At 57.1% G+C, this 18,162-nt stretch overlaps 1 protein-coding gene across 2 annotated transcripts; it reads left to right on the forward strand.

Moving 5' to 3' along the window:
- The first annotated feature begins 761 nt into the window (after window positions 1-761).
- On the forward strand, window positions 762-17,155 carry C1GALT1 (core 1 synthase, glycoprotein-N-acetylgalactosamine 3-beta-galactosyltransferase 1). 2 transcript variants are annotated; one of them, XM_074195364.1, is made up of 4 exons: window positions 762-885; window positions 7,467-7,727; window positions 8,401-9,068; window positions 14,543-17,155. In XM_074195364.1, the coding sequence occupies exons 2-4, from the start codon at window positions 7,508-7,510 to the stop codon at window positions 14,762-14,764; spliced, it is 1,110 nt and encodes a 369-aa protein (XP_074051465.1). In that variant the 5' UTR covers window positions 762-885; window positions 7,467-7,507; the 3' UTR covers window positions 14,765-17,155. The 2 variants fall into 2 exon arrangements, with proteins under 2 accessions (XP_074051465.1, XP_074051466.1); XM_074195365.1 differs by lacking the exon at window positions 762-885 and adding an exon at window positions 3,812-5,230.
- The last annotated feature ends 1,007 nt before the right edge of the window (window positions 17,156-18,162 follow it).

Below are 18,162 nucleotides of genomic sequence, written 5' to 3' on the forward strand. Positions count from 1 at the left end.
GGGCCCAGGCCGGCTCGGACCCAGGCCGCTCGGACCCAGGCCGCTCGGACCCAGAACAGCTCGGACCCAGGCCGGCTCGGACCCAGGCCGCTCGGACCCAGGACGGCTCGGGGCTCGGGCCCAGGCCGCTCGGACCCAGGCCGCTCGGGCCCAGGCCGGCTTTCTGCTCCCGCCGCCACGTCGCCTGCAGTGGGGGCCCAGGGGCGCTGGGCCGCTGCCCGGACCCCACGCGGGCCGGCTTCGCCGATGCTGCCCAGCAGCAGGCCCAGGGCTCGCGGGGGACCCGGGCTGGGGGAGGGGAGGGCCCCCGGGCTGGGGGGGGGAGGGCCCCGGGGGGGGGGAGGGCCCCCGGGCTGGGGGGGAGGGCCCCGGGCTGGGGGGGAGGGCCCCCGGGGCCACTGCCTCGGTTTCCCCTTCTGTAAAGCTGGGGGAGGGCCGACCTTCACGGGGGCTCGGGGGAGCCGCACAGCGGGGCCCGGGCCGCGCTTTCACCCCGGGGAGGCAGCGCCCTGCCAGGGGGCGTCGGGGGGGGGGGTGGGGGGGGGTCCCGGGCGCCGCGCAGCCGCAGTGAGCACCCCCCCCCCCCCCCCGCGGCCTCCCGCTCCCGCCGCAGCCGCTCCCCGGCACGTGACGCCGCCCCGCCCCCCGCGCGCCGCCCAATCCGCGCGCCCCGCGTCACGGCCGCCCCGCCCCCGGGCCGCGGCGGCTGCGCCCTGGGCGGGGGGCGGGGCGGGGGGGGCCGGGCCGCGCCGCCCCCCAGCCTCGGTCCGTCTGGCCCGGCCGGCTCGCGACGTCCGCCAGGTCCGGCCCGGGCTAGCGGCCTGCCCGGCGGCCGGCCGGAGACAAGCCGCCCCAGGGGGGCGCCCCCGCGGCCGCCGCAGCCAGGTAGGTCCGGGGGGCCCGGGTCCGAGCCGCGGGGGCGCCCCCCACCCGCTGAGAGAAGGGCCCCCCAGGAGCCCCCTCCCCGCGGGAGGAAGGGCCGCCGCTAGGTGACCGCCGGGGGCCTAAATTCTGGAGGCGCGGGACCTCCTGCTCCCTGGGGGTGTAATTAGGGGAGGGCGGAGCGGGGTGCCCGGGGCAGGGCTGCAGGGCGGCCTTGGGGCCGCGGGCGTGCTGGCACCACCCCAGCATCCTCGGGGCAGCTGAGCCGGGGCGCCCCTTCCGGTGCCGCCCTCCCGGTGCCCCCCCGGTGCCCCTCCCGGTGCCCCCCTCCCGGTGCCCCCTCCCGGTGCCCCCCTCCCGGTGCCGCCCTCCCGGTGCCGCCCCCCCGGTGGCCCCTCCCGGTGCCCCCTCCCGGTGCCCCCCTCCCGGTGCCCCCTCCCGATGCCGCCCTCCCGGTGCCCCCTCCCGGTGCCCCCCTCCCGGTGCCCCCCTCCCGATGCCGCCCTCCCGGTGCCCCCTCCCGGTGCCCCCCTCCCGGTGCCCCCCTCCCGGTGCCCCCTCCCGGTGCCCCCCTCCCGGTGCCCCCCTCCCGGTGCCCCCCTCCCGGTGCCGCCCTCCCGGTGCCGCCCCCCCGGTGGCCCCTCCCGGTGCCCCCTCCCGGTGCCCCCCTCCCGGTGCCCCCTCCCGGTGCCCCCCTCCCGGTGCCCCCTCCCGGTGCCCCCTCCCGGTGCCCCCTCCCGGTGCCGCCCTCCCGGTGCCCCCTCCCGGTGCCCCCTCCCGGTGCCGCCCTCCCGGTGCCCCCTCCCGGTGCCCCCTCCCGATGCCGCCCTCCCGGTGCCCCCTCCCGGTGCCCCCCTCCCGGTGCCCCCTCCCGGTGCCCCCCTCCCGGTGCCCCCCTCCCGGTGCCGCCCTCCCGGTGCCGCCCCCCCGGTGCCCCCTCCCGGTGCCCCCTCCCGGTGCCCCCTCCCGGTGCCCCCCTCCCGGTGCCCCCTCCCGGTGCCCCCCTCCCGGTGCCCCCTCCCGGTGCTGCCCTCCCGGTGCCCCCTCCCGGTGCCCCCTCCCGGTGCCGCCCTCCCGGTGCCCCCCGGTGCCCCCTCCCGGTGCCGCCCTCCCGGTGCCCCCTCCCGGTGCCCCCCTCCCGGTGGCCCCCTCCCGATGCCGCCCTCCCGGTGCCCCCCTCCCGGTGCCCCCCTCCCGGTGCCCCCCTCCCGGTGCCCCCCTCCCGGTGCCCCCCTCCCGGTGCCCCCTCCCGGTGCCGCCCTCCCGGTGCCGCCCCCCCGGTGCCCCTCCTCCCGGTGCTTCCCCTCCCGGTGCCCCCCCGGTGTCTCCCCTCCCGGTGCCCCTCTCCCGGTGCCCCCCTCCCGGTGCCGCCCTCCCGGTGCCCCCCGGTGCCCCCCCTCCCGGTGCTTCCCCTCCCGGTGCCCCCCTCCCGGTGCTTCCCCTCCCGGTGCCCCCCTCCCGGTGCCGCCCTCCCGGTGCCCCCCCCCGGTGCCCCCCTCCCGGTGCCGCCCCTCCCGGTGCCACCCTCCCGGTGCCGCCCTCCCGGTGCCGCCCGCACTGGGCCTTCACGGCTCCTCTCCCTGGGGAGAGGCTCGGAAGGTCTGGATTCTAATGCAGCCTTGCCCCCAGCTGGGCCGCCCGGCGAGCCACTGGACAAGTGCAGGCCTTGGGGCCGATGCTGGAGGCACCCGTGCCCGAGCTGTCTGGGAGGACTTGAGACCCCGTGGAAAGGCCAAGGGCTCTGCTTTAATGACTCTCGTTGGGTGAGGCCTTGGGACCTTTGCCCTGCTCTGGGCCGGACTCCACTTGAACTGGCAGAACCAGGATTCACACCCAGGACCTAGAGGTCCCCTGCGGCTCCAGCCTTCCCCTCCTCTGGCTCAGAGGCAGCCCTGGGGGAGGTGGGGGGAGGCGCTTCCTGATGTACTCCCACACTAGTGAGGGGACCCCAGCAGGTCTCAGAGACCTGCTGCCTCGGTCTGCTTTGGGGAGCCCCTTTGGTGGCCGCAGTTCCACGGCTTGAGTCTTCTGCAGAGACCGGAAGCCGAGTCGTCCTGCCTCTGCTCTGCGAAGGGGCACCGGGTGTGGGGGTGCTCTTGGCCCCCAGGCCGTTTCCAGCATCTTTCCTAGGCCCATTGGGGCAGGAGCGAGGCGCATGGTCCCCCGCTGCTCCTTTTCCGGTTGGCTGGCCTGGGTGGTGACCTGGAATCCGCCTCCAACATCCTGGAATCCTACCCCATTCTCCACCCATTTCTCAGATAAGGAGCTGAAGGGGCAGGGATAGGCCTTTGTAGGGATCTTGCTTCCTCAGTTTCCCTTCCTCTTCTGGGAATCACTGAGTCACAGGACTTGGGGGCTTTAATGGGAATCCTAGGCCAGGGACAGACCACCATGGGTACCCCCAGCACAGCCCAGACTTGCACAGCTCTTGGATCTGGATCGACTGTGCCTGATGAGATCCCCTGAGGGTTCTCCTGGCATGGGTGCCCTGCCTTGCCTTGGGCAGAGGGGGGCTTGTCCTCCATCCCAGCGGGTGCTGCCTCTTCAGTGCAGGGCGGGCAGGAGCTCCCTCTGGACTGGGGGTTTCCTGGGCAAAAACATAAAATACTTGGATGTGAAGCTGTGATGTTTTGCCCCATTGGTATCTGTTAGAAGGGGGTGTTTCAGCAGGCAGTGCCCCGGGTATGTGGCTTAGGCCAGATTGAAGGGAAGGCAGCCCCTGCCTCCTGGTTCCACTAGCTTTGCCCAGGGCCAGCGTGAATGACAGGGAGAAATGCTCTAGAATTTGGGATCGCCCCAGGGCCCACTGGAAGCCCGGGTCAGGATGGGCCTGGAGCCAAGGGACTGGGGTGGGGTGAGGGGCCGCTCCTGAGTGAAGAACTACCTGTCTGGTCCTGGTGCAGTCTGGATTGTGACTGCCCGGGGGTGGGGGTGGCCAAGAGCAGCAGGATTTATCCAGCTCCTGCTGTGCGTCCAGCAGCCTCCAGACACCCTGGGAGATAGGTGCAGTCATGCCCCCATTTTACCGTGGAGGAAACTGAGGCAGAGATGAATTACTTGAGTAGCTTGGGGCCTAAGACCAACTTGGAGGTTTCTGGAGCTGCATTTGAACTCTCTTCCTGCCTCTGACCCAGCTCTGTGTCTTGTACTATTGACTGCCCCTCCCGGAGGCGAGATTGGTCACAAGGCCAGGACCCAAACATGACAGGGTCCGAGGCTTCATTGGAGATCTGACCAAGAGGTCACCTTGTCCTAGAACCTCTGGAGACCCAAAAGGTGGATTTTAGAAGGCGAATCACATCCAGTCCAATGGTGTGTGCTCCGAGTGACTGATCAGGGCCGTATGTGTGTGTGGTGTGTGTGTGTGTGTGTGGTGTGTGTGTGTGTGTGTGTGTGTGTGTGTGTGTGTGTGTGTGTGTCTATGCACCTTCCTCCAGCTGTTTGGGCCAGTGTCTATCTTGGGTTTTGTCTAGCCCCCTCCCCATAGGATGATAGGATGCCCTAGGAGAACCGCCCGGGCCTCTGCAAACCTAGTGTGAATAGGGAAGCAGGCAGGGAGCATCCTCAGCCCATGAGGGTGGGGGGGCTTCACTGGCCCAGAATCTTAGGACTGAAAGCTGGGAACTGGGCTGACCCACCACCACCAGCCTTACTCATGGAGATTGGGACCCATTCAGCTGCTGCTTTGGGGAACCATCCCTAGGGAACTTCCTCTTTTGGTCTGCCAGACCAGCCTGGGATCATCTTAGATGGAATTCTCTTTCCTCAGTTTATCTACCATTGTACCAGTCCCCTCCTTCTGGACATGGATGGGGCAGGGGCTCCCAGGCAAGTCTGCCTCTGGACTCCTGCAGCAATTCTGGACTTACTCTGAAGATGCCAACCAGCTGAGCCACTAGGGCTTCCAGCCAGGGAAGAGACTGCAGGTCTGAGAGTACCCGCTGCGGGCTCGGTGGCCTACAGGCGTGGGGGCCGTGGGGGCCGAGCCTACACTCTTACTGGGCCTCGGAAGGCAGCTGCAGAGAAGGAACTGATGGGAATGAAAGGGGCAGGACAGGGAAGCAGCAGCATTGTATCTTCCAGGAAGAGATAGCATTGTATCCGCCAGGAGGCCAGCTCTCAAAGACCGGAGATGCCACCCACCTCCAGAGAACTTGGTGGAACCCAATGCAGAGCCAAGCCGGCTGGCTCTCTCTTGCCTTCCTTCCTAGTCTTGTACGTAATATGTACAAGATATGGAGCCCTTTTCCATGATTGTATGATGGCTAGATGGGCAATGGGTAGAGCGCCAGTCCTGAAGTCAGGACCCGAGTTCAAATGTGACCTCCAACCAGCTGTATGACCTTGGGTGAGTCACTTAACCCCGATTGCCTCACATCTAGGGCCTTCTCCAGTGGTCCCGATTCTGGCCACTAGATCTACATGACTAGAGAAAGTGAGGCCAGTGCCTCACTGGCCACTTTCCAGCCCCCTCTCCAATCCAATTCGTGTGCTTGTCATGGCATCACCTCCCTGTTGTCGTGGTCTTCTTCAAAAATGGGCCAAACATTCTTATTATTGTTATGTATAACCTGTATCAGATCACTTACTGTCCCAGGGAGGGGCGAAGGAGGGGAGAACAAAAGAATTTGGAGCTCTAAATTTAAAAAAAAGTTTAAATCATTTTAACATATAATTGGAGAAAATATAAAAATAGTAATAGTAACAAAAATACCTAAGTGATAGAGCATTTTCACATATGTATAACACATTTAACAAATGCAGAGAAAGAAAGAAGGAATACCAGGACATTTGCACTGAAGAGCAATGAAAGCTTCCTTGTGTTCCTTTGGGAGGCAGGCGGCTCAGGCACCCATCATGGGAAATGTACCGATGGGGAAACTGAGGAAGTTAGTTGCCTGTACTAAGGGATTGGAGTCCGTTGTCCTGATTCTTAAGTTCAACACTGGCTCTGCTGCTCCCTTACCTCCAGGAGGAAATGATCCTCACTGTGAATTCTCAGACATTTTTCCTATGAGTGGAGCTGGGGCCAGCCAGCGTGGCATGAACCACTTGCTTCCACCTGTGTTTGATTTGTCCCTTTTCCTCTTGAATCCTGCCCAGGGTCCAGGTGACTGCTGATCAGTTTTGTTGGAGTGGGGAGAGGTTGTGTGGTGGCACAGCTTTTCCCATGGGAGCCTCAGAGAAATTCAGAAAACACTTTCTGAGAACTCTTTTCCCTCCAGGTTCTTTTGGCTTGTTTTGGGGAAGAGACAAGAATGACACGTTTTCCCTAAGCTAGTAAATAGCTACCAAATGATCTCAGCATTTTCTGAAAACAAACAAAAACCCCAGCCCTGTCCCTGGGCTTTTGGAAGCCCCTCTGAGTTGCGGGAGGGGTCAGTGGGGGCCACACAAACCCATCCCTGTTCCTTTTCCTGTGACTCAGGCCCACTGGTTCCTTCAGGGACACAAGAGGAGCCAGGGTTCCTCAGCTAAATCCCTAAAGCCAAGTGGTTCCCATCCCCAGCATTCCTTCATCTGTTGCCCTGGGCTTAGAGGCATCATCAGCTGAGGTGGGGATGCTGGTCTGTCCCAGCCCTCTCACTGCCCTCCCCTCTGAACACTCACCATTTGTTCATCCGCAATGTGCTCAGTTGGCCAGGAGTCCCCACCCAGCTGACTGGTCTAGGCTCTGTTTACTTCCCTTGAGGCTCTTCCTTAGGCCTTTGGGAGGTGACTCCTCCCCTCCCTGCCAGAGGAGGCCCCTTGTGGCCTGGGTCTAGGCCTTCCACCCCTGCTGTGACCAGCCATGTGCCAGCCTTGCTGGCATCTTTGGAGAAAAACAAAAGCACCATTAGGGATGAGTTGTTTGTCCTTTTCCCTGCCCATCAGATGTTTGCCATCATGTTTGTCCTCTCTGGGGTCAGAACTCTTCAGCTCTCTGGTATTCCACTAATCTTTTTATCTGTTCCATTCTTTTGGAAGTGGCTGTACCCATGAAGAAGCCCAACTTGGGCTTGGGCCTTTCTTGCCATGTCTTGAAGGTCCAGTTTGTTGCTCTGTGTTCTTTATTCCTACTTTGTGAGTGTGAGGCTACAGCCTTTCTACCTTGTCCTCAGACACACACACACACACACACACACACACACACACACACACACGCTGCCATGCCACACTCTGTTTGAAGGTTGGGAGGATCCCTTTTGTCTTTGTAACTCAGTGCCTATTGCCCTTCCTCAACATGGTAGGTGCTTCATAAATGCGCATTGGCTCTTTGCTTCTGACTGGTTTTTACTGGACACTCCCCCTCCCCAATTAGTGGCTTAGTAATGTCCACTTCTGGGGCCTCCCATGCCAGTGTTGCTGCCCTCTGTGAATGGCTGGTGAGCTCAGATGACCTGGAGTTCTTGTCTGACCGGAGTACCTTCCTTCCCAGGTGCATGTGCAGAGCCCCGTGGCTGTTGTGCTGACTCCCCAGAGAGACTAAGGAGGGGAGCAGCTTGCGTACCCTCCTCCTCAGCCCCAAGGGCCCCGTGTGGTGGTAGGTGGGGTGAGGATGTTGTTATTGGCTGTTTGATTGATTCTCTTTGTCTCCTCTGCAGGTGATGAGCCCCCTGTCCCTGCAGTGGGGCGCCCCTAGGACATGGCCTTGAAGTCGCTGCCCAACCTGCTCACTTTCCTGTGTGGCTCTGTAGTGGGCTTCTTCCTTTGCTATCAGCTCCTGAACATCCTCCTAGAGAAACCGGCTGAAATCCAACCTCACATTCTCCATAACGACCCACACGCCAGGCAGTCGGAGGATGCTGGCCACGGACACCTTGAAGGCCAGATGGATTTCAATGCAGATACCAGCCAACACCAAGGTGAGGGGGGAAGACGGCAGGGTTTCCGAGGCATGTTTCCTCTCACCCACCCTCTGGGAAGCTATCACATCCTGGGGAAGGTCTGCAGGAGGTCTGGGCTCACCTCAAATCGTGGTCTGGGCCCAAGTGCCAGCCAGATTCCTCAGGCTCAATAAGCACTGACTGGCCTCCTGAGATGGGCCTGCTGAGTCCTCCCAAGGTCAAGGGTTCCTGGCCAGCATGGGGGGAGGTGCAGTCAGAGAGCTGAATCTGCCACTTGTGTTTATGAAATAAAGCTGCAGAGCCCAGCTTAGTGGGCTCCGTGTGTCTAGACACTCTAGTCAGTCCTACTGTTGATCAGTTGGTCTTGCTCTGGCAGACACACTGGCCACCAGTGGACAGGGAGAGCTAGCCAGGGATAGGCCCTGGGGAGGGTGGTGGCAGCAGTTCCAAATGGAATCTGGGACCTTGCCAAGGGCAGCCTTGCACTTACCTTTGAGCCCAGCTTCATTCCCTTCCCAAGGCCCCGGGGGGTCCCCAAGGCAACTCATGTGATAATGGGCACGTCTGTGCTGCAGGGTGTAGGCTGTGTGTGAGACCTGGAGCTGGACCCACTACGGTCCATGGTCAGGTGCTTTGGGTGGGGCCACAGACCATGGCTCCCTGCCATGACCCCGCCATCTTTACTTCCCAGATGAGGACAAGCATGTGGCCGAGGAACTGTATCACAAGGTCAGGGTGCTCTGCTGGGTCATGACAGGGCCACAGAACCTCGAGAAGAAGGCAAAGCATGTTAAGGCCACGTGGGGCCAGCGCTGCAACAAGATCCTGTTCATGAGCTCAGAGGAGAACAAGGACTTTCCCACTGTGGGACTGGACACCAGGGAAGGCCGTGACCAGCTCTACTGGAAGACCATCCGGGCCTTCCAGTATGTGTACGAGCACTACCCGAATGATGCCGACTGGTTCATGAAGGCCGATGATGACACCTACGTGGTCCTGGACAACCTGCGCTGGCTGCTGTCTCGCCATGACCCCTCCAAACCCATCTACTTTGGGCGGCGCTTCAAACCCTACGTGAAACAGGGCTACATGAGCGGGGGTGCTGGCTACGTGCTCAGCAAGGAGGCGCTCCGCAGATTCACAGAGGCCTTCAAGACCAACAAGTGTGCCCACAGCTCCTCTGTAGAGGACCTTGAGCTGGGCAAGTGCATGGAGACCATTGGTGTGGAGGCCGGAGACTCGCGGGACCCCAGCGGCAAGGAGACCTTCCACCCCTTTGTCCCAGAGCACCACCTCATCAAGGGCTACCTACCCAAGACCTTCTGGTACTGGAACTACAACTACTACCCACCTGTTGAGGTAAGGCCTGAGATCACGGGGGCAGGGGGGGGCTGGGTAGCTGAACATGGTGACTGGCACCTCCAGACTCCATGTTGATCCTTGAGCCATCACATAGGCCTATTGAGGTAAGGACCTGGAGCATGGGGGTGGGGAGCTAATTGTGGGCACTAGTGCATCCAGACTCCACAGCAGGTCCTTGGGCCCTCACTTGGGCCTGTCACCCTAGTGTGAAGGGGTGGTGGTGGGTCCTGGGTCTTGTTTTTGGTGAACCCTATCTCATGGCAAGAGCACCCAAGGAGTCACTTATTAGAAACAGGATTTGAACTCAGAGTCTGTGGCTCCAAAGCCATAATTCTTTCCATTCCTCTCTATCAGTTTGCATTGTTTATGATAAACATGAGTCTCCTTGCCTAGAAATGGACTGTCTTGTGGTGTCTTTTCTGGGTTTCCCTGCTGTAGGGGCAGGGGCTGCCACCCTGGCCTCCAAGAGGGTCGTCCTGCCCAGTGTCTCAGAAACATTCTCTTCTCTGTGGGTGCTTGGGGAGGGGGCAGGTTACTCTCTGACCTCAATGGGCATCAAAGGAGGATGGCACGGCAGCTAGGTGGCTCAGTGGGTAGAGCACTGGCCTTGCAGTCAGGAGTACCTGAGTTCAAATCCGACCTCAGACACTTATAATTACCTAGCTGTGTCGCCTTGGGCAAGCCACTTAACCCCATTGCCCTACAACAACAGCAACAAAAAAAACTAAAAAAAAAAGAGTGGGAATGGCAGCACTGCCAACTCAAGAGGCCATCCTGGTCCTTGGAACAGACAGATGGACAAATGAGGCAACTGTCTCCAATTCCAGGGAGCTTGGGGAGGGAGGGTGTGCCAGTCAGGGATGGATGATACCTGAGCATCAGGGTGCATGGGGGAGGCCTGGGGACAGAGGCCGTGAAGGAGCCTGAAGAAATTCTGCTCCTTCATTAGACCAGGCCTGGAGGGAAGTGACCACCCCAAGGTGGGCACACCCTCCCGAATGGGGGAGTTAGATGGAGGAAGAAGAAGACCTCTGGCCTGGGCAGAGGCAAACACTCTCAGTTCTCCCTAAAGGCAATGACAGTGGCATCAGAGGCAAATGCCCAAGGTTCTACTTCTGTCTCTGCTGCCTCCTTCCCATGCCACCTTATTCTGGCCATATCTTCCCTGAGCTTCAGTTTCCCCCTTAGTAAAATGAGGGGCTTGGCCTCAGTCTCTCAGGTGGTTCTCATTGCACAGCCCTGAGGGTCTCTGGATCAACCTGGAAGTCCTAGGTTTGAGGCAAGGCTGCCTTTGGCTGTTGATGCTCCTTGGAGAACCAGGCTGTGCCCGCCCAAGACTGTTTATCTGATGCCCTCTGTAAATGTCAGTTAGTGTTTGGTTTGGCTTCCCTGGAATCTGCCCCAGAGGCAGCTCTCTCTGAGTCTCTGGGCTCCCACAGACCCTGTGGGGACCAGGTTTGCTCCAGGCCCAACAGAATGTGCCACATGTAGGGGGTCTGTGCCAGTGCCAGCTACTCCAGGGCCTCCCAGGGGAACTCAGGTCAGGATCCTAGACCATCATGGGGTCTTTCTGGGGTTCGGGAAAATCCATCCCTAGAGGAATCCCCTCATTCTGGAGGTGGAAAGCCCTAGAGTTGTCTTCTTGAGGAGGCGTGTAGGCAGGGCCTGCAGGAAGCACTAGGATCCATCTTTGAGTCTGATATTGGACAAGTGCTGCTGCCCCATATGGACCCAGGTTCTTTCTCTGTCAAACAAAGCCAAAGACCTTGACGTGCTAATCCCATTCCCCTCAGAAAACTGCTCCTGCCCCTTCCAAAGCCTCCAACTGGATCCAGGCACATGAAACCAGAAACCCTTGGGGAGTCTTGGAGGGGACAATGTTCTCAAGGAGCCTGGGAGGAAGATCAGGGTTATGCAAGGGCATGGAGGCTGGAGATGACTAGAGTTTGGGAACAAGCTGGTGATCCAGGGGAAACTTCTTTCCACTCTAAAGCCCATGGTATAGAACTTGGAGGTCAGTGAAACAGACTGGAGAATCTCCAAAAGGAAATCCCAGCCCCCAGGATTTTGAGGAGAAAGTTGGACTCTAGAAAGGGGATGGATGAAAAGCTGGGAGAGACACTGGGTGGAGGGTCCAGGCCTCCCTGGATAGGCCCAGGCAAGCAGGCCTACGGGAAGGATTTGGGGATGGCATCAGCTCCAAAGCTGGAAGACTGAGGCAAGGAGAGGAGAGAGGAGCAGATACTCACTTTAGCCTTGGGCAGACAGGACCCCCACCAGGGCAGGAGAAATGAATTTTTTTTGATGGGGGGGAGAAGTAGTTCTCCATGATTTTTAAATTTTATTTTATTTCCCCCACCAATTACGTGTTAAGAAAACTTTAAAAAAAATTTTTTTCTTTTAACTTTTGAGTTCCAAATTCTGTCCTTCCCTCCCTGGGACAGTAAACAATCAGTGGGCAATCATATAAAACATTTTGTACAAAGACCAGGAGAGATTTTAGGCATTCCTCATTTACACAGGAGCAAACTGAGGCCCAGTGAAGGAAAAGGACCTGCTGAGGTCAGGTAAGCGCTCTGGAATAGAGCCAGGATTCCATGGCAGGCCCTCAGACTGCACACCGAGCCCCAAGAAGAAAATGTGGCAACTTGGGAATTCCTATGACCTTGGAAAGTACCCAGTCACACCACATTTAAGGCTGTGGGGCTTGGTATATTGCCTGGGACCCAGAAGCAGCTTGAGTAGAGTGAACAGAGTACTGGGCCTGCGATCCAGAAGACCTGAGGTTGAATCCAGCTTCTGACCCTTCCTCCTGGGACCTTAGGCAAGTTCCTGGACCTCTGTCTGCCTCAGAACCTGGGCTTAATAATGGCCCCATCCTCCCACGGTTGTGGTGAGGCTCAAAGGTTGATGCAGGGTAGCAGAATTGATAGCAGAGAACACAACGAAGAAGCTTGTCAGTTCTCATTCACTTACCATTTGCAGGATCCTTGCTCTTTTGAGGTCTGTTGTTAGGGCACAAATCTCAGGGCAGTTGCCATTCTTGGGCCCTCCCAGTCTCCCCACTTTTTTTTTTGTTTGATTGAAATGGACTTTTTTGTATTAAAAGTATTTTAATATATATATTTTCCCCAAATTACCTGTTAAAACAATTTTTTAACGTGATTTTTTTTTAAATTTCGAGTTCCAAATTCTCTCCATCCCTTCCCCTTCTCTGAGACAGTATGCAATCAGATATAGCTTATACAAGTGAAATTATGTAAAACATTTCCATGTTAGTCACTGTGTAGAAAAAGAATCCCAATGAAAGAAAAAGAGTGAAAAAAAGAAAGTGAAGCAGAATCCCACTTCAAGCTCTCTGCTTCTCCTCGGAGTGATTGGTAACTGTGATCAATATTGACTGGAGGTTTCCCGGGTGGGGTGCCAGGGTGGCTCCTCTTTGGCTTCTGGGTCTTCTATCCTGAGGAAATCCAGTGGAATCAAGACAGGAGCCGGCGTCCCTGCTGTGGGGCCCCAGCCTTGGGGATACAGTGCCGCAGAGTATAGTCAGCCAGATGGTCAGTATGTCACTGGTCCATCCAAGGGTAACAGAAGCGTCAACACTAGTTCTGGCCTCCAAAGTAGGACAAATGGTCCTCCGGCGCATGGGTACCGTATTAGGAAAATCTGAAGCATGGGTTAGCCGTCTGCCCATGACAGATAAAGAACTGGCCACCTCCCTAGAAGGGTTTGACCTGGCCTCTGTGCAACAGCAAAAGGAGCAATGGGGTGATTTTTTTGGCCTGGGCTTCCTGCTCCCCAGGCTCCCCCAGCAGCCCCCCCCCTACAGATTCTCAGGCCATTGGCTTGACTCCAAATGAAAAGCAGGACCCAGATCCACTTCACCAAATGTGCCTAACCTGGAGCTATCAGGAGCTTCTAAGGTCTCTGGCACTGCTGCCTCCACCCTGAGCAGGTAGAGTCTCGTAGCCTCATTGTGTTCCAGGACATCACCCAACAGCTTCAGGGTCACTGCTTACAACCTGATCCAGTAGCCAAGACTTTCTAGCAAGTGTCCAGGAGCCCAGTCCTTCCAGGATCTCTTCAGATGTGCCCTGATCCAGAGTTGAAAGAAGGTCAACCAGGCCTGAGAGTCCCTGGGTGGGATATTGAATATGTGGCTCACAGCGTGTCCCTCACATCACTTGTGGGATCCTCTTCTGTAGTGAGTTAGGGAAACTCCAGAGTAGATGGAGGCCAACTTGAGACATGGCTCAGATGTAAGTTGATGAGATCTTAACCCAACTTCTGAGATTCTTTTTTGTTTTGTTTTGTTTTGTTTTGTTTGCAAGGCAGTGGGGTTAAGTGGCTTGCCCAAGGCCACACAGATAGGTAATTATGAAGTGTCTGAGACTGGGTTTGAACTCAGGTACTACTGACTCCAGGGCTGGTGCTCTGCGCCACCTAGCCACCCCCAACTTCTGAGATTCTCTATCAGAAAGCCAATTTTTCTTTAAAACCTGCCTCTTGATCATTCTCTCAGCTTTAAAAAAAAAAATAATTGGCCAAAACTGCTTGCCACTCACCCAAGGCTTGTTTCAAGGTCCTCTGGGGGTAAGAAATATAGCCTCATTAGAACTCATCCCCAAGTAGCTGGGGTACCCATGCAAGTCTTTCCATGAACCTTATTCCTTGTGGAAATGGGGTTCTGCTAGCTGAACCAGTTGGTGGTAGAGATGAAGAGACAAGGAGCAGCCCTTCTGTAGTAGGAGGAGATCAGCTCCCTGGTTTTGAGTAGGGAGGAAGCAGGGGATTACTGTTCTCTATCTGCTAACCCCTCCAACCAGTCTTACAAACTGGTTTTTGTACTAAGCTCCATTGGCTCAAATAAATCTTGCCTGCGTTTTTTTTTTAAAGTGACAAATGGCATGCGTCAGTCTCCTTAGACAATCTATGTTATTTCTCTGGAGGCAGATGACGTGCTTCATCATGCAACCTCTAACAATGTTGTTCCTGTGTTCACTTTTCTCCAGGTTCTGCCTTTTTCGTTTGCATCAGTTCACGTCAATCTTTCTGGATTTTTATGAGATCATCCTTTCTTAGAGCTCATCAATCATCTCGCAGAGCACAGTAGCATTCCATTACCATCACAGCTTGTTCAGCCATCCCCTAGTCGACGGGCAGCCCTTCACTTTCTGATTCTTTGCCCTCACAAAAAAAAAAAAAGATGCCATAAAACCTTGTACAGATAGGTCTTTTCCCTTCTTTAAAAAATCTCTTTGGGTTACAGATCTAGAAAGGGCATTTCTGGAGCAGAGCAAGTGCACACAGTTTGGCAGCCCCTTGGGCCTGGTTCCAAATTGCCCTCCAGAATCGTCGGATGAGTTCACAGCTCCATCACCGAGGCATTCACATGTTCCTCCTGCAGGCCCATGAAGCAGTTCCTTTCTTCTGACCAGTCCTCCTCATTTCTCCTCTTCCTTCCACTCCAGGGCCCAGGCTGCTGCTCAGACCTCGCCATTTCCTTCCACTATGTTGACTCGACCACCATGTATCAGCTGGAATACTTCGTGCATCACCTGCGTCCCTACGGTTATTCCTACAGATATCAGCCCAACTTCCCCGAGGCTCCAGCCAAGCAGATGAGCGAGACCAACCCAAAAGAAGACCCTCCAAGAGAAATTAGAAAACCAGGGAAGGGGGAGCCCTCCTGAGCAGGAGGGGGCAAGAAGGCAGTCCTGCACCCCAGCAGCAGCTGCTCAGAGCAGTACACTTTGAACACTGGGGGCCTGCCGAGGGATCTGTCTTAAATGGATGTGCCACCTTCGGGAGGAAGCAGGGACAGCTTGGAGTGTGCTGGACTGTTGACACAGGGATGGACAGATGGTAGATGGCCAGCTAGGCGGATGGATGGATGGATGGATGGATGGATGGATGGATGGATGGATGGATGGATGGTTGCATGGTTGGATAGGTGGGTGGGTAAATAGATGGATGGATGGGTGGATGGATGGACAGATGAATGGACAAACGGATGGATGGATGGATGGGACAAGACAGACAGATGGATGGCTGGAAGTAGAAATGGGAAATATTTGTATTCCTCAGACTAAATGCCTCCATTTGTTGGCAGCTGGGAGTCAGCCTGAGTAAAAGTGTTTGCTTTTGCCTTGGACCCCTCCCTCTTCTGTATGTCTGTCATGGAGGGAGGTCAGCACACAGGCTCCCTGTGCATTCCTGGAAGCAGCAGGTCTGGGGTGAGGAGTGGGCTTCTTCTTTTCTAATCCAACCTGCCTTAAACAGAAGAGCCCCTTGGAGGACAGAGGCGCTGCTGCTGCTGCTGCTGCTTCCTGGTCCTGGCCCTCCCTGAGCTTGTCTGTGCTCCATGAATCTGCTCCATGAATGTGTGGCCCAGGAGCTAGCAGAAGACCCCGGCTTCTACTGGCCTGCCTGGGAGCCCCACAAACCTGACTTTGCCCAAGTCTGCCCACCATCTCCCATGTGCCTGTATTGGTCCTCTCTGAATGTCCTTTTCCCCAGTGTTTCCAGGAGGGCACCTTGAGTAAAATATCACATCAGGTGATTGTCAGTCAGCTAGGCTGCTCGCCTAGTGACCGGCCACCATCTGGAGGGGGCCCCAGGGCCCCCCCCAAGTCCTAATCTGTTTTCTGAAACTATCCTTCCACTGACAGGTATTGGAGGACGAGGGGCCCAAGAGGAAGAGGGCCACTCAACTCTGACTGGGTCAGAGACAGCCCTGGGAGGCACCTGGGTCTAGCTTCCCCACCCCCCACAGTGTTTGGTATTTTTATGGAGGGGAGGCAGAACGGGTGATAAAATGTGCAGGAGACTGCCCAGCAGCCCTCACCCACGAACAGTCACATGCTTTCTGGGTGCCTCTCTACCGCATCCCCAGAACTTGGAGATTATCGTCTGTGGAAATCTCTTATTTCCCATCAGGCGAGCTGTTTCTCCAGAGGCCGTATCTGTGACCTAGGACTTGACTAGTAGAGAGCAAAGCATCATGGGAGGCCAGCTCTCCGTGGGCAAACCGAGGCAGTATTTTTGTTGCTCCACTAGAATGAAAGTCACCTCACTCGAACCCTTCGCTTCCTCCAGACAGCTTCATTTCAAGTTAGCGCCGTGGGCACTGACCTGAGATACTTTAAATGAGCAAGGGATACTTGTTGCTTTGAATCCTTCCCCTTCTCTTGTCTCCTGGGCTCCTGCCCACCTCTGGGGGTATTCCCTAATTACCTAAAGCCCCTACTGGGAACAGTGCACTGCCCTCGGTGCTGGAGGAGGCTTCTCGAGATCTCCAACCCCCAGGGAAACAAGCATGTAAGACCCAGCTGAGGGGGAGCAGCAGTGGATGGGGATGGTGACACCCTCTGAAGGAGGAGGGCAGGCAGTGCCCAGGAGATGGAGGGGGCTCGGGGGGTCTGGGAGTTTTCTCACAGGCCCCTAGAACCAGGTACTTTCTTTCCACCATTGAGACCTGGGGATCCCACAGAAAATGGCTGTTCTCCCTCATTTTCCCAAGGGTGCCTCACTCACCCGGCCAGTGTGCAGGGCCCGCAGTAGTGTCCAAAATGTCTGAGCCATGCCCGGCCTGTGCCTGGAAGCCCGGACGCTTGCCGAGGCCTTGCTGTTGGTCAACCTCTCCCGTCCTCAGCTTTCCCAGCTCATGTCCTCCTGCGTGCTTTCAAGTCCAAGGATGCCGGCAAGCTTGGGCTTCCTGGCTCAGACTGATTTGTTGAGCCAGTGGGGTCAGGTCACAGACTTTCTCCACCCCCCCCCCCATCCCTAGAGCCCCCTTGGTCTCATCTCCGACACCACCGGCCTCCAGCATGCTGGGGCTTAGATTCTGGAATGGGAGGCAGGAAGCTGCTTTTCCTCCCTCCCCTCCTAGCCTGGCCTGGTCTGGCCTGGCATGGCAGGCCTTGCTCACCAGACCCTGGGAGTGAGAGCGCCGATGTTCTTTGTAAACTCATGTTTCTGAAGTGCCTTTTGGAGTGTGGTGGCTTTTTAAAATTCATGAATTTAAATGAAGAATTGCACAGAAATAAAAACATATGGCCATCTCCTGACTTGTTTTCCCTGATTGGTACCCTTGTTTCCAGGTGTGTGCCCACAGGTGTGTTGGTGGGGGAGAGGGAATGTCCTCTCTGGACTGGTGAGGCTTAGCCCCTCTGTATGGTAAGTGACTTTGTCCAAGGGTTTACAGGTAGGACACAACCTGGCTTCAAGCTCAGGAGCCAGGGATGCCTTCCCCAGCCACCCCTTTTCCACCATCCTCTCTGGAGTAGTAGAGTGTTTGGGCCAGAGGCCTGGTTGGGGCAACTCTGCTTGTGGCTTCAGAAGTGAACATCCTGATGAGACACCCTGGGCACTGTCCAGGCAGCTTCTGTCAAATATGGGCACAGGGTCTCCTGCCTGTGCCTTTGGCTCTGGGCTCAGATGGTGTGGACTCCACTCTCCAGATGAGATTTCTGCAGGGGGCTCACAGGAATTTGAGGCAGACCCCACTGTCCTGTACTACCCAGGAGTAGTGACCAAGTCACCCTCTGGACCTCAGCTTCTTGGTCAGCCATGAGAGGACTGGACTAAATGGCAGTGCACAGCATGAGGCCCAGAGAGGCAGGAAGCCCTGAGTTCAAATCTAGCCTTAAATACTAGCTGTGACCCCGGACAAGTCCTTTAACCACTATTGGCCTCAATTTCCTCATTTGCAAAAATAGGGATCATAACAGCACCCCCCTCCTGGGAGGTCTGGAGGCTCTGGTGAGATCACTTTTGCAAACACTTAGCAAACCATAATATGGTAGAAATGCTAGCTCTTCCAGCTCTTGGGCTGGCGTGGACATGACACAATAGTAGGGTCTACACATTATAACCAGCCCCGTCATTGGATAAAGCTGTGACTTTTGGCCTTGCCCCAAGCAAACTCACAGACTGTTCTCCTCCAGCTGAATGACTTTCCTCCCCGTGGGGCTAGTTCTTCACCCAGACCTCCAGATCTTTATCAGAATAATGGCTGTCTCTTCTTGCCCTTGGGAGGTTAAGCTTCAAGACTTGATATTTGGCCAGATGGAATTTCAACTTCTCCAAA

Source organism: Macrotis lagotis, chromosome 7, assembly GCF_037893015.1.
Source record: "Macrotis lagotis isolate mMagLag1 chromosome 7, bilby.v1.9.chrom.fasta, whole genome shotgun sequence".
NCBI classification, from domain to species: domain Eukaryota; kingdom Metazoa; phylum Chordata; class Mammalia; order Peramelemorphia; family Peramelidae; genus Macrotis; species Macrotis lagotis.